The sequence below is a fragment of the Lissotriton vulgaris genome, chromosome 1_1, assembly GCF_964263255.1.
Source record: "Lissotriton vulgaris chromosome 1_1, aLisVul1.2, whole genome shotgun sequence".
NCBI classification, from domain to species: Eukaryota; Metazoa; Chordata; class Amphibia; order Caudata; family Salamandridae; genus Lissotriton; species Lissotriton vulgaris.
This window is the reverse complement of record NC_141685.1, coordinates 212,166,622-212,181,454: the sequence shown is the minus strand read 5'-3', so window position 1 is coordinate 212,181,454 and position 14,833 is coordinate 212,166,622. Positions and strand designations below refer to the sequence as shown.

The window sequence follows — 14,833 nt, the reverse complement described above, 5'->3', positions numbered from 1 at the left end:
ACCCATCACACAGCTCCACCGACACAGCTCCACCGACGCACCCACCACACAGCTCACCGACACAGCTCCACCGATGCACCCACCACACAGCTCCACTGATGCACCCACCCAAACAGCTCCACCTACACAGCTGCAGCGATGCACCCATCACACAGCTCCAGCGATGCAGACACCACACAGCTCCACCGACAGAGCTCCACCGATGCACCCACCACACAGCTCCACCGATGCACCCACCACACAGCTCCACCGATGCACCCACCACACAGCTCCACCGATGCATCCACCACACAGCTCCACCGATGCAGCCATCACACAGCTCCACCGACACAGCTCCACCGACGCACCCACCACACAGCTCCACTGATGCACCCACCACACAGCTCCACCGACACAGCTCCACCGATGCACCCACCACACAGCTCCACTGACACAGCTCCACCAATGCACCCACCACACAGCTCCACCGATGCACCCACCACACAGCTCCACCGATGCAGCCACCACACAGCTCCACCGACACAGCTCCACCGATGCACCCACCACACAGCTCCACCGACACAGCTCCACCGATGCACCCACCACACAGCTCCACCAATGCACCCACCACACAGCTCCACCGATGCACCCACCACACAGCTCCACCGATGCACCCACCACACAGCTCCACCGATGCATCCACCACACAGCTCCACCGATGCAGCCATCACACAGCTCCACCGACACAGCTCCACCGACGCACCCACCACACAGCTCCACTGATGCACCCACCACACAGCTCCACCGACACAGCTCCACCGATGCACCCACCACACAGCTCCACTGACACAGCTCCACCAATGCACCCACCACACAGCTCCACCGATGCACCCACCACACAGCTCCACCGATGCAGCCACCACACAGCTCCACCGACACAGCTCCACCGATGCACCCACCACACAGCTCCACTGACACAGCTCCACCGATGCACCCACCACACAGCTCCACCGATGCACCCACCACACAGCTCCACCGACGCAGCCACCACACAGCTCCACCGATGCAGCCACCACACAGCTCCACCGATTCAGCCACCACACAGCTCCACCGATGCAGCCACCACACAGCTCCACCGATGCAGCCACCACACAGCTCCTCCGACACAGCTCCACCGATGCACCCACCACCCAACTCCACCAATGCACCCACCACACAGCTCCACCAACACAGCTCCACCGATGCACCCACCACACAGCATCACCTACACAGCTCCACCGAGGCACCCACCACACAGCTTCACTGATGCACCCACCACACAGCTCCACCGACACAGCTCCACCGATGCACCCACCACACAGCTCCACCTACACAGCTCCACCGATGCACCCACCACCCAACTCCACCGATGCACCCACCACACAGCTCCACCGACACGGCTCCACCGATGCACCCACCACACAGATCTACCTACACAGCTCCACTGATGCAACCACCACACAGCTCCACCGATGCAACCACCACACAGCTCCACTGATGCAACCACCACACAGCTCCACCGAGGCACCCACCACACAGCTCCACCGAGGCACCCACCACACAGCTCTACCGAGGCACCCACTACACAGCTCCACAGATGCACCCACCACACAGCTCCACAGCTGCACCCACCACACAGCTCCACCGATGCACCCACCACACAGCTCCACAGATGCACCCACCACACAGCTCCACAGCTGCACCCACCACACAGCTCCACCGATGCACCCACCACACAGCTCCACAGATGCACCCACCACACAGCTCCACCGATGCACCCACCACACAGCTCCACCAATGCACCCACCACACACCTCCACCGATGCACCCACCACACACCTCCACCGATGCACCCACAACACACCTCCACCGATGCACCCACCACACACCTCCACCGGTGCACCCACCACACATGCCCCCACCACACATGCCCCAACCACACAGCTCCACAGATGCCCCACCACACAGCTCCACCGATGCACCCACCACACAGCTCCACCGATGCACCCACCACACAGCTCCACCGATGCACCCACCAAAAAGCTTCACCGATGCACCCACCACACAGCTCCACCGATGCACCCTCCACACAGCTCCACCTACACAGCTCCACCGATGCACCCACCACACAGCTCCACCGATGCACCCACCACACAGCTCCACCGATGCACCCATCACACAGCTCCACCGATGCACCCACCACACAGCTCCACCTACACAGCTGCAGCAATGCACCCATCACACAGCTCCAGCGATGCAGCCACCACACAGCTCCACCGACACAGCTCCACCGATGCACCCACCATACAGCTCCACCATTGCACCCACCATACAGCTCCACCGTTGCACCCACCATACAGCTCCACCGATGCACCCACCACACAGCTCCGCCGAGGCAACCACCACACAGCTCCACCGAGGCACCCACCACACAGCTCCGCCGAGGCACCCACCACACAGCTTCACGAGGCACCCACCACACAGCTCCGCCGATGCACCCACCACACAGCTCCGCCGATGCACCCACCACACAGCTCCAACGATGCACCCACCACACAGCTCCACCGATGCACCCACCACACAGCTCCACCGATGCACCCACCTCCACAGATGCACCCACCACCCAGCTCCACAGATGCACCCACCACCCAGCTCCACAGATGCACCCACCACCCAGCTCCATCGATGCTCCAACTAAGCTCCACCAATGCACCCACCACACAGCTCCACCAATGCATCCACTAAGCTTCACCGATGCACCCACCACACAACTCCACCGATGCACCCACCACACAGCTCCACCCATGCACCCACCACACAGCTCCACCGAGGCACCCACCACACAGCTCCACCGAGGCACCCTTCACACAGCTCCACCGAGGCACCCACCACACAGCTCCACAGATGCACCCACCACACAGCTCCACCGATGCACCCACCACACAGCTCCACCGATGCACCCAGCTCACAGCTCCACCGATGCACCCACCACACAGCTCCAATGATGCACCCACCACACACCTCCACCGATGCACCCACCACACACCTCCACCGATGCACCCACCACACATGCCCCCACTACACATGCCCCAACCACACAGCTCCACAGATGCCCCCACCACACAGCTCCACCGATGCACCCACCACACAGCTCCACCGATGCACCCACCACACAGCTCCACCGATGCACACAGCTCCACCGATGCACCCACCACACAGCTCCACTGATGCACCCACCACACAGCTCCACCTATACAGCTCCACCGATGCACCCACCACACAGCTCCACTGATGCACCCACCACACAGCTCCACCGACACAGCTCCACCGATGCACCCACCACACAGCTCCACTGATGCACCCACCACACAGCTCCACCAATGCACCCATCACACAGCTCCACCGATGCACCCACCACACAGCTCCACCTACACAGCTGCAGCAATGCACCCATCACACAGCTCCAGCGATGCAGCCACCACACAGCTCCACCGACACAGCTCCACCGATGCACCCACCATACAGCTCCACCATTGCACCCACCATACAGCTCCACCGTTGCACCTACCATACAGCTCCACCGATGCACCCACCACACAGCTCCGCCGAGGCAACCACCACACAGCTCCGCCGAGGCACCCACCACACAGCTCCGCCGAGGCACCCACCACACAGCTTCGCGAGGCACCCACCACACAGCTCCGCCGATGCACCCACCACACAGCTCCGCCGATGCACCCACCACACAGCTCCAACAATGCACCCACCACACAGCTCCACCGATGCACCCACCACACAGCTCCACCGATGCACCCACCTCCACAGATGCACCCACCACCCAGCCCCACAGATGCACCCACCACCCAGCTCCACAGATGCACCCACCACCCAGCTCCATCGATGCTCCAACTAAGCTCCACCGATGCACCCACCACACACCTCCACCGATGCACCCACCACACACCTCCACCGATGCACCCACCACACATGCCCCCACTACACATGCCCCAACCACACAGCTCCACAGATGCCCCCACCACACAGCTCCACCGATCCACCCACCACACAGCTCCACCGATGCACCCACCACACAGCTCCACCGATGCACCCACCACACAGCTCCCGATGCACCCACCACACAGCTCCACCTATACAGCTCCACCGATGCACCCACCACACAGCTCCACTGATGCACCCACCACACAGCTCCACCGACACAGCTCCACCTATGCACCCACCACACAGCTCCACCGATGCACCCACCACACAGCTCCACCGATGCACCCATCACACAGCTCCACCGATGCACCCACCACACAGCTCCACCTACACAGCTGCAGCAATGCACCCATCACACAGCTCCAGCGATGCAGCCACCACACAGCTCCACCGACACAGCTCCACTGATGCACCCACCATACAGCTCCACCATTGCACCCACCATACAGCTCCACCGTTGCACCCACCATACAGCTCCACCGATGCACCCACCACACAGCTCCGCCGAGGCAACCACCACACAGCTCCGCCGAGGCACCCACCACACAGCTCCGCCGAGGCACCCACCACACAGCTTCGCGAGGCACCCACCACACAGCTCCGCCGATGCACCCACCACACAGCTCCGCCGATGCACCCACCACACAGCTCCAACGATGCACCCACCACACAGCTCCACCGATGCACCCACCACACAGCTCCACCGATGCACCCACCTCCACAGATGCACCCACCACCCAGCTCCACAGATGCACCCACCACCCAGCTCCACAGATGCACCCACCACCCAGCTCCATCGATGCTCCAACTAAGCTCCACCAATGCACCCACCACACAGCTTCACCAATGCATCCACTAAGCTTCACCGATGCACCCACCACACAACTCCACCGATGCACCCACCACACAGCTCCACTGATGCACCCACCACACAGCTCCACCGAGGCACCCACCACACAGCTCCACCGAGGCACCCTTCACACAGCTCCACCGAGGCACCCACCACACAGCTCCACAGATGCACCCACCACACAGCTCCACCGATGCACCCACCACACAGCTCCACCGATGCACCCACCTCACAGATCCACCGATGCACCCACCACACAGCTCCAATGATGCACCCACCACACACCTCCACCGATGCACCCACCACACACCTCCACCGATGCACCCACCACACATGCCCCCACTACACATGCCCCAACCACACAGCTCCACAGATGCCCCCACCACACAGCTCCACCGATGCACCCACCACACAGCTCCACCGAGGCACCCACCACACAGCTCCACCGCAAAACACAGCTCCACCGATGCACCCACCACACAGCTCCACCGATGCACCCACCAAACAGCTCCACCTATACAGCTCCACCGATGCACCCACCACACAGCTCCACTGATCCACCCACCACACAGCTCCACCGACACAGCTCCACCGATGCACCCACCACGCAGCTCCACCGATGCACCCACCACACAGCTCCACCGATGCACCCATCACACAGCTCCACCGATGCATCCACCACACAGCTCCACCTACACAGCTGCAGCAATGCACCCATCACACAGCTCCAGCGATGCAGCCACCACACAGCTCCACCGACACAGCTTCACCGATGCACCCACCATACAGCTCCACCATTGCACCCACCATACAGCTCCACCGTTGCACCCACCATACAGCTCCACCGATGCACCCACCACACAGCTCCGCCGAGGCAACCACCACACAGCTCCGCCGAGGCACCCACCACACAGCTCCGCCGAGGCACCCACCACACAGCTCCGCCGATGCACCCACCACACAGCTCCGCCGATGCACCCACCACACAGCTCCAACGATGCACCCACCACACAGCTCCACCGATGCAGCCACCACACAGCTCCTCCGACACAGCTCCACCGATGCACCCACCACCCAACTCCACCAATGCACCCACCACACAGCTCCACCAACACAGCTCCACCGATGCACCCACCACACAGCATCACCTACACAGCTCCACCGAGGCACCCACCACACAGCTCCACTGATGCACCCACCACACAGCTCCACCGACACAGCTCCACCGATGCACCCACCACACAGCTCCACCTACACAGCTCCACCGATGCACCCACCACCCAACTCCACCGATGCACCCACCACACAGCTCCACCGACACGGCTCCACCGATGCACCCACCACACAGATCTACCTACACAGCTCCACTGATGCAACCACCACACAGCTCCACTGATGCAACCACCACACAGCTCCACTGATGCAACCACCACACAGCTCCACCGAGGCACCCACCACACAGCTCCACCGAGGCACCCACCACACAGCTCTACCGAGGCACCCACTACACAGCTCCACAGATGCACCCACCACACAGCTCCACAGCTGCACCCACCACACAGCTCCACCGATGCACCCACCACACAGCTCCACAGATGCACCCACCACACAGCTCCACCGATGCACCCACCACACAGCTCCACCAATGCACCCACCACACACCTCCACCGATGCACCCACCACACACCTCCACCGATGCACCCACAACACACCTCCACCGATGCACCCACCACACACCTCCACCGGTGCACCCACCACACATGCCCCCACCACACATGCCCCAACCACACAGCTCCACAGATGCCCCACCACACAGCTCCACCGATGCACCCACCACACAGCTCCACCGATGCACCCACCACACAGCTCCACCGATGCACCCACCAAAAAGCTTCACCGATGCACCCACCACACAGCTCCACCGATGCACCCTCCACACAGCTCCACCGATGCACCCACCACACAGCTCCACCGATGCACCCACCACACAGCTCCACCGATGCACCCATCACACAGCTCCACCGATGCACCCACCACACAGCTCCACCTACACAGCTGCAGCAATGCACCCATCACACAGCTCCAGCGATGCAGCCACCACACAGCTCCACCGACACAGCTCCACCGATGCACCCACCATACAGCTCCACCATTGCACCCACCATACAGCTCCACCGTTGCACCCACCATACAGCTCCACCGATGCACCCACCACACAGCTCCGCCGAGGCAACCACCACACAGCTCCGCCGAGGCACCCACCACACAGCTCCGCCGAGGCACCCACCACACAGCTTCACGAGGCACCCACCACACAGCTCCGCCGATGCACCCACCACACAGCTCCGCCGATGCACCCACCACACAGCTCCAACGATGCACCCACCACACAGCTCCACCGATGCACCCACCACACAGCTCCACCGATGCACCCACCTCCACAGATGCACCCACCACCCAGCTCCACAGATGCACCCACCACCCAGCTCCACAGATGCACCCACCACCCAGCTCCATCGATGCTCCAACTAAGCTCCACCAATGCACCCACCACACAGCTCCACCAATGCATCCACTAAGCTTCACCGATGCACCCACCACACAACTCCACCGATGCACCCACCACACAGCTCCACCCATGCACCCACCACACAGCTCCACCGAGGCACCCACCACACAGCTCCACCGAGGCACCCTTCACACAGCTCCACCGAGGCACCCACCACACAGCTCCACAGATGCACCCACCACACAGCTCCACCGATGCACCCACCACACAGCTCCACCGATGCACCCAGCTCACAGCTTCACTGATGCACCCACCACACAGCTCCAATGATGCACCCACCACACACCTCCACCGATGCACCCACCACACACCTCCGCCAATGCACCCACCACACATGCCCCCACTACACATGCCCCAACCACACAGCTCCACAGATGCCCCCACCACACAGCTCCACCGATGCACCCACCACACAGCTCCACCGATGCACCCACCACACAGCTCCACCGATGCACACAGCTCCACCGATGCACCCACCACACAGCTCCACTGATGCACCCACCACACAGCTCCACCTATACAGCTCCACCGATGCACCCACCACACAGCTCCACTGATGCACCCACCACACAGCTCCACCGACACAGCTCCACCGATGCACCCACCACACAGCTCCACTGATGCACCCACCACACAGCTCCACCGATACACCCACCACACAGCTCCACCTACACAGCTGCAGCAATGCACCCATCACACAGCTCCAGCGATGCAGCCACCACACAGCTCCACCGACACAGCTCCACCGATGCACCCACCATACAGCTCCACCATTGCACCCACCATACAGCTCCACCGTTGCACCTACCATACAGCTCCACCGATGCACCCACCACACAGCTCCGCCGAGGCAACCACCACACAGCTCCGCCGAGGCACCCACCACACAGCTCCGCCGAGGCACCCACCACACAGCTTCGCGAGGCACCCACCACACAGCTCCGCCGATGCACCCACCACACAGCTCCAACAATGCACCCACCACACAGCTCCACCGATGCACCCACCACACAGCTCCACCGATGCACCCACCTCCACAGATGCACCCACCACCCAGCCCCACAGATGCACCCACCACCCAGCTCCACAGATGCACCCACCACCCAGCTCCATCGATGCTCCAACTAAGCTCCACCAATGCACCCACCACACAGCTCCACCAATGCATCCACTAAGCTTCACCGATGCACCCACCACACAACTCCACCGATGCACCCACCACACAGCTCCACCGATGCACCTACCACACAGCTCCACCGATGCACCCACCACACAGCTCCACCGATGCATCCACCACACAGCTCCACCGATGCACCCACCACCCAACTCCACTGATGCACCCACCACACTGCTCCACTGATGCACCCACCACACAGCTCCACCGATGCATCCACCACACAGCTCCACAGATGCACCCACCACACAGCTCCACCAATGCACCCACCACACAGCTCCACCGATGCACCCACCACACAGCTCCACCGACACAGCTCCACCGACACACCCACCACACAGCTCCACCTACACAGCTCCACCGATGCACCCACCACACAGCTCCACTGATGCACCCACCACACAGCTCCACTGATGCACCCACCACACAGCTCCACCGACACAGCTCCACCGATGCACCCACCACGCAACTCCACCGATGCACCCATCACACAGCTCCACCGACACAGCTCCACCGACGCACCCACCACACAGCTCACCGACACAGCTCCACCGATGCACCCACCACACAGCTCCACTGATGCACCCACCCAAACAGCTCCACCTACACAGCTGCAGCGATGCACCCATCACACAGCTCCAGCGATGCAGACACCACACAGCTCCACCGACAGAGCTCCACCGATGCACCCACCACACAGCTCCACCGATGCACCCACCACACAGCTCCACCGATGCACCCACCACACAGCTCCACCGATGCATCCACCACACAGCTCCACCGATGCAGCCATCACACAGCTCCACCGACACAGCTCCACCGACGCACCCACCACACAGCTCCACTGATGCACCCACCACACAGCTCCACCGACACAGCTCCACCGATGCACCCACCACACAGCTCCACTGACACAGCTCCACCAATGCACCCACCACACAGCTCCACCGATGCACCCACCACACAGCTCCACCGATGCAGCCACCACACAGCTCCACCGACACAGCTCCACCGATGCACCCACCACACAGCTCCACCGACACAGCTCCACCGATGCACCCACCACACAGCTCCACCGATGCACCCACCACACAGCTCCACCGATGCACCCACCACACAGCTCCACCGATGCACCCACCACACAGCTCCACCGATGCATCCACCACACAGCTCCACCGATGCAGCCATCACACAGCTCCACCGACACAGCTCCACCGACGCACCCACCACACAGCTCCACTGATGCACCCACCACACAGCTCCACCGACACAGCTCCACCGATGCACCCACCACACAGCTCCACTGACACAGCTCCACCAATGCACCCACCACACAGCTCCACCGATGCACCCACCACACAGCTCCACCGATGCAGCCACCACACAGCTCCACCGACACAGCTCCACCGATGCACCCACCACACAGCTCCACCGACACAGCTCCACCGATGCACCCACCACACAGCTCCACCGATGCACCCACCACACAGCTCCACCGACGCAGCCACCACACAGCTCCACCGATGCAGCCACCACACAGCTCCACCGATTCAGCCACCACACAGCTCCACCGATGCAGCCACCACACAGCTCCACCGATGCAGCCACCACACAGCTCCTCCGACACAGCTCCACCGATGCACCCACCACACAGCATCACCTACACAGCTCCACCGAGGCACCCACCACACAGCTTCACTGATGCACCCACCACACAGCTCCACCGACACAGCTCCACCGATGCACCCACCACACAGCTCCACCTACACAGCTCCACCGATGCACCCACCACCCAACTCCACCGATGCACCCACCACACAGCTCCACCGACACGGCTCCACCGATGCACCCACCACACAGATCTACCTACACAGCTCCACTGATGCAACCACCACACAGCTCCACCGATGCAACCACCACACAGCTCCACTGATGCAACCACCACACAGCTCCACCGAGGCACCCACCACACAGCTCCACCGAGGCACCCACCACACAGCTCTACCGAGGCACCCACTACACAGCTCCACAGATGCACCCACCACACAGCTCCACAGCTGCACCCACCACACAGCTCCACCGATGCACCCACCACACAGCTCCACAGATGCACCCACCACACAGCTCCACCGATGCACCCACCACACAGCTCCACCGAGGCACCCACCACACAGCTCTACCGAGGCACCCACTACACAGCTCCACAGATGCACCCACCACACAGCTCCACAGCTGCACCCACCACACAGCTCCACCGATGCACCCACCACACAGCTCCACAGATGCACCCACCACACAGCTCCACCGATGCACCTACCACACAGCTCCACCAATGCACCCACCACACACCTCCACCGATGCACCCACCACACACCTCCACCGATGCACCCACAACACACCTCCACCGATGCACCCACCACACACCTCCACCGGTGCACCCACCACACATGCCCCCACCACACATGCCCCAACCACACAGCTCCACAGATGCCCCACCACACAGCTCCACCGATGCACCCACCACACAGCTCCACCGATGCACCCACCACACAGCTCCATCGATGCACCCACCAAAAAGCTTCACCGATGCACCCACCACACAGCTCCACCGATGCACCCTCCACACAGCTCCACCTACACAGCTCCACCGATGCACCCACCACACAGCTCCACCGATGCACCCACCATACAGCTCCAACTACACAGCTCCACTGATGCACCCACCACACAGCTCCACCGATGCACACAGCTCCACCTACACAGCTCCAGCGATGCACCCACCACACAGCTCCACCGATGCACCCTCCACCCAACTCCACCGATGCACCCACCACACAGCTCCACCGACACAGCTCCACCGATGCACCCACCACACAGCTCCACCTACACAGCTCCACCAATGCACCCACCACACAGCTCCACTGATGCACCCACCACACAGCTCCACCGACACAGCTCCACCGATACACCCACCACACAGCTCCACCTACACAGCTCCAGCGATGCACCCATCACACAGCTCCAGCGATGCAGCCACCACACAGCTCCACCGACACAGCTCTACCAATGCACCCACCACACAGCTCCGCCGATGCACCCACCACACAGCTCCGCGGAGGCACCCACCACACAGCTCCGCCGAGGCACCCACCACACAGCTCCGCCGAGGCACCCACCACACAGCTCCGCCGAGGCACCCACCATACAGCTCTGCCGATGCTCCAACTAAGCTCCACCAATACACCCACCACACAGCTCCACCAATGCACACACCACACAGCTCAGCCGTGGCACCCACCACACAGCTCCGCTGTGGCACCCACCACACAGCTCTGCCGTGGCATCCACCACACAGCTCCGCCGTGGCACCCACCATACAGCTCCACCGATGCTCCAACTAAGCTCCACCATTGCACCCACCAAACAGCTACACCGATGCACACACCACTCAGCGCAACCACAGCATGACTGGTTCAAATATGTTCTTTCAATTTTTCAAGCTTTCACGCTTTATTACAAATCACAAAAAGATGTTAATATTTCACTTCTGTTCTTGGATTTTCGTCGCAATAAAAAACACTGAACATAATCTTCACAAATGTTATTTACAAAAGTTTAAGCTAATGCCATTACAAATTAAATAAATAATTAAGTATTAATTATTTAAAAAAATTAAAAGCCATTGTTATTTGTAATATCAATACATCTAAGTCACGTAAATACAGAACATGTTGCATTGCAAATGCTACAGGTGTCACATTTGCGAAAGTTATAACTATTGGCATTGTAAATGATAAAGCTATTAATTTAGCTATTTTAAAAAAAACACATAAATAAAAATAATTCATTTATAACACCAATAGCTCAAACTTTCCTAATGCGAGCGCTATTGCATTTCCAATGCTTGTTTCCTTAGCAGTTGTTGCACACCATCTTGCTGTATTTGCTTCATTTACTTACGATTTCTGTATCTCTGTTGCTTCTTTTCTGAGTATGCATTTATCCTGTGATACGGTTAGTTTTTCTCCCTTTTTCTTTGGTTAGTTTTTTTATCTTGAATATTCTCAATCTTTTCTTTATCTTCAGATAACAACTTTCCAACTATTGTTTTTTTAATTGATTATTCCTTCCAATTAATTTCTTCATTATTTCACCCTCTTGCTCCCTCTGAAACTCACACACATTTACTCAGATTACATAGCACCTCAATACGCGTCCCAGTGAATTACCACCACAAACATATGACAATTATGAGTTTTTGTGATTAACATCGGTAGGTCAAACCTGATGATATTTATCAGAGTTAAAATCCATGATATATTTACCGGAACATACAGATTTTTATGCAGTGAGCACCAAAATCCCCATGTTATTCACCCATAAATCGTAACTGGGTGCAATTAATTGCACGCAATAAATCAAGACTCAATAAAAATCACACCAATTACCCAGGCAGCTTGTAATCAAGCCACAGTGCACAAGTTCAAAACTAATGTACATTTTCTTTTTTCCTCTTTTATATCTTCTTTTTTCTCTATGGTATTTTTTTCAAATTTGAGGCTTCCTCCATTGTACACCATTAATATTTGTGCGTGCATTCCTTCTTCCTTGCATCTCTCACTTGTTGTTTAACTCTCATTTATTTAGGCAAAAAAGATACTTTGTGAAGCACATCATTTTATCGATAATCTGCTACACATTAATGTCAATTCCTTTTGCTTCTCTTTGTCCCTGAAAATTTGCTTTTCTCTTTTCTCTTCTTCTGTTGATGTGGTATCATGTTCTCGCTGTTGTGTCTCTTTAGTTTGTCTTGCAACTTCACTCCTTATTTAATGTTTTTCTTTTTTTCTTATTTTCAGCTGGGGACATTACTGGGGCGACCAGGGATATGCAAAGATCAGACGCAACTCCAACGTTTGCACCATTGGTGACATGGGATCTGTCATGGATCTTTTGTGAGGCTTGCAGTCCTACCTGGAAGATAACATAGTTTTCAAGTTGATGCATCTCAATAAGTCATACACGCTGTTAATGTTAAAAAAAATATTAAAATACCTATGATTGAGCACAGTATATACTTTACATTGGTAGGTTAGCTCTGAATGCTAAGACCTTACAAGGAGTTTCAGATTTTAAATTGCTCATACAAAATTGGACACATGTTCTCAGAAAATTAAGATGATGTCTTGTCATATTTTTAAAAATCCAAATATTGTTTGATTTAAATCCTCTAAGACAGGAACACTTGTAGCCAAAGTGCCGATTCACTATTCAATTGACCACCATGTTCCAGAGATAGTCTATATTGGAGCTTTTGACTTGTTAATATTCCTTCCCATTATCCACCCAATGCCTACCGGGCTGTTCTCTTTGCCCTGCCACACTCTGTTGTACATGAACACTAGTGCATGTGCTAAGGCCAAGAAATTGACACTAAAAGTCTCCGCTCACACCTGTTGGAATTACTTAACTGACACTCTCCTCCCCCTTGGGCCTTGCTGTTGGTTGATTTGTTTCATCATATTATCCACACTCTAGGTCATTATGGACACTGTCAACAATTCTGAACTTTTCATCTACAAATCATTAATTCCTTCAGTGTTAGCCTAAATAGCTCATCAGAAGCAAAAAAAGACTACAATTCCCAGAATACATCAGCATATCACAGAACATCCAGGACTGGAAACAGTGTCTGTAATGATCTTTTTGGAGGTGGTCAACCTAGTTTTCGATTCCAAACAGTGTGTTCACATTTTTTTTTACAACTGGTCCCAGCATTTGAATTGTTAAATTGTGTTGCAGCAGTTACTCATTATTAAAAATACACAATAAAGGCAAAAGAATATTTCAAGCAACTTCTTCTGTATTTTCTTGGTTCACTACTATACACAGTAGGTGTAATCCTGCAATAAAGCATCCTTTATTTGATTCCAATGCGGGTGAGAGTAAAGAGCGCCGTGAAATTAGAACTTCAGCTTTGTGTCGTGACCAAGCCCGTCCTCACTGCAGGCCACTGTCACCCAGGTCTGATATCTGTCCTTCCAGCCCCCATTCACAGACCACCACAGACCATGGCCTCTCAAATTTCCAACAATGGCTTTTACCACAATTCAAGTTTAGCAAATGGCAACAAATTTAGGAAGTCTCTAAGTCTGAGGAAAACTTTCTTGTAAATGCCCCAAACAATGTCACTTTCTGTCTTAACAATACCTCTTCATCTGAA

The 14,833-nt window shown here is 57.3% G+C and overlaps 1 protein-coding gene across 1 annotated transcript in view; it reads left to right on the top strand.

Annotated features, from left to right (window-relative positions):
* The window catches only part of LOC147740903 (cathepsin S-like), a 76,655-nt gene extending 62,194 nt beyond the window's left edge, over nt 1-14,461 (top strand). The window contains exon 8 of the mRNA XM_086952196.1: nt 13,470-14,461. Within this exon, the coding sequence (XP_086808322.1) occupies nt 13,470-13,569 (100 nt within the window). The 3' untranslated portion in view covers nt 13,570-14,461. The remainder of the gene's footprint in view (nt 1-13,469) is intronic.
* Nucleotides 14,462-14,833: the final 372 nt, after the last annotated feature.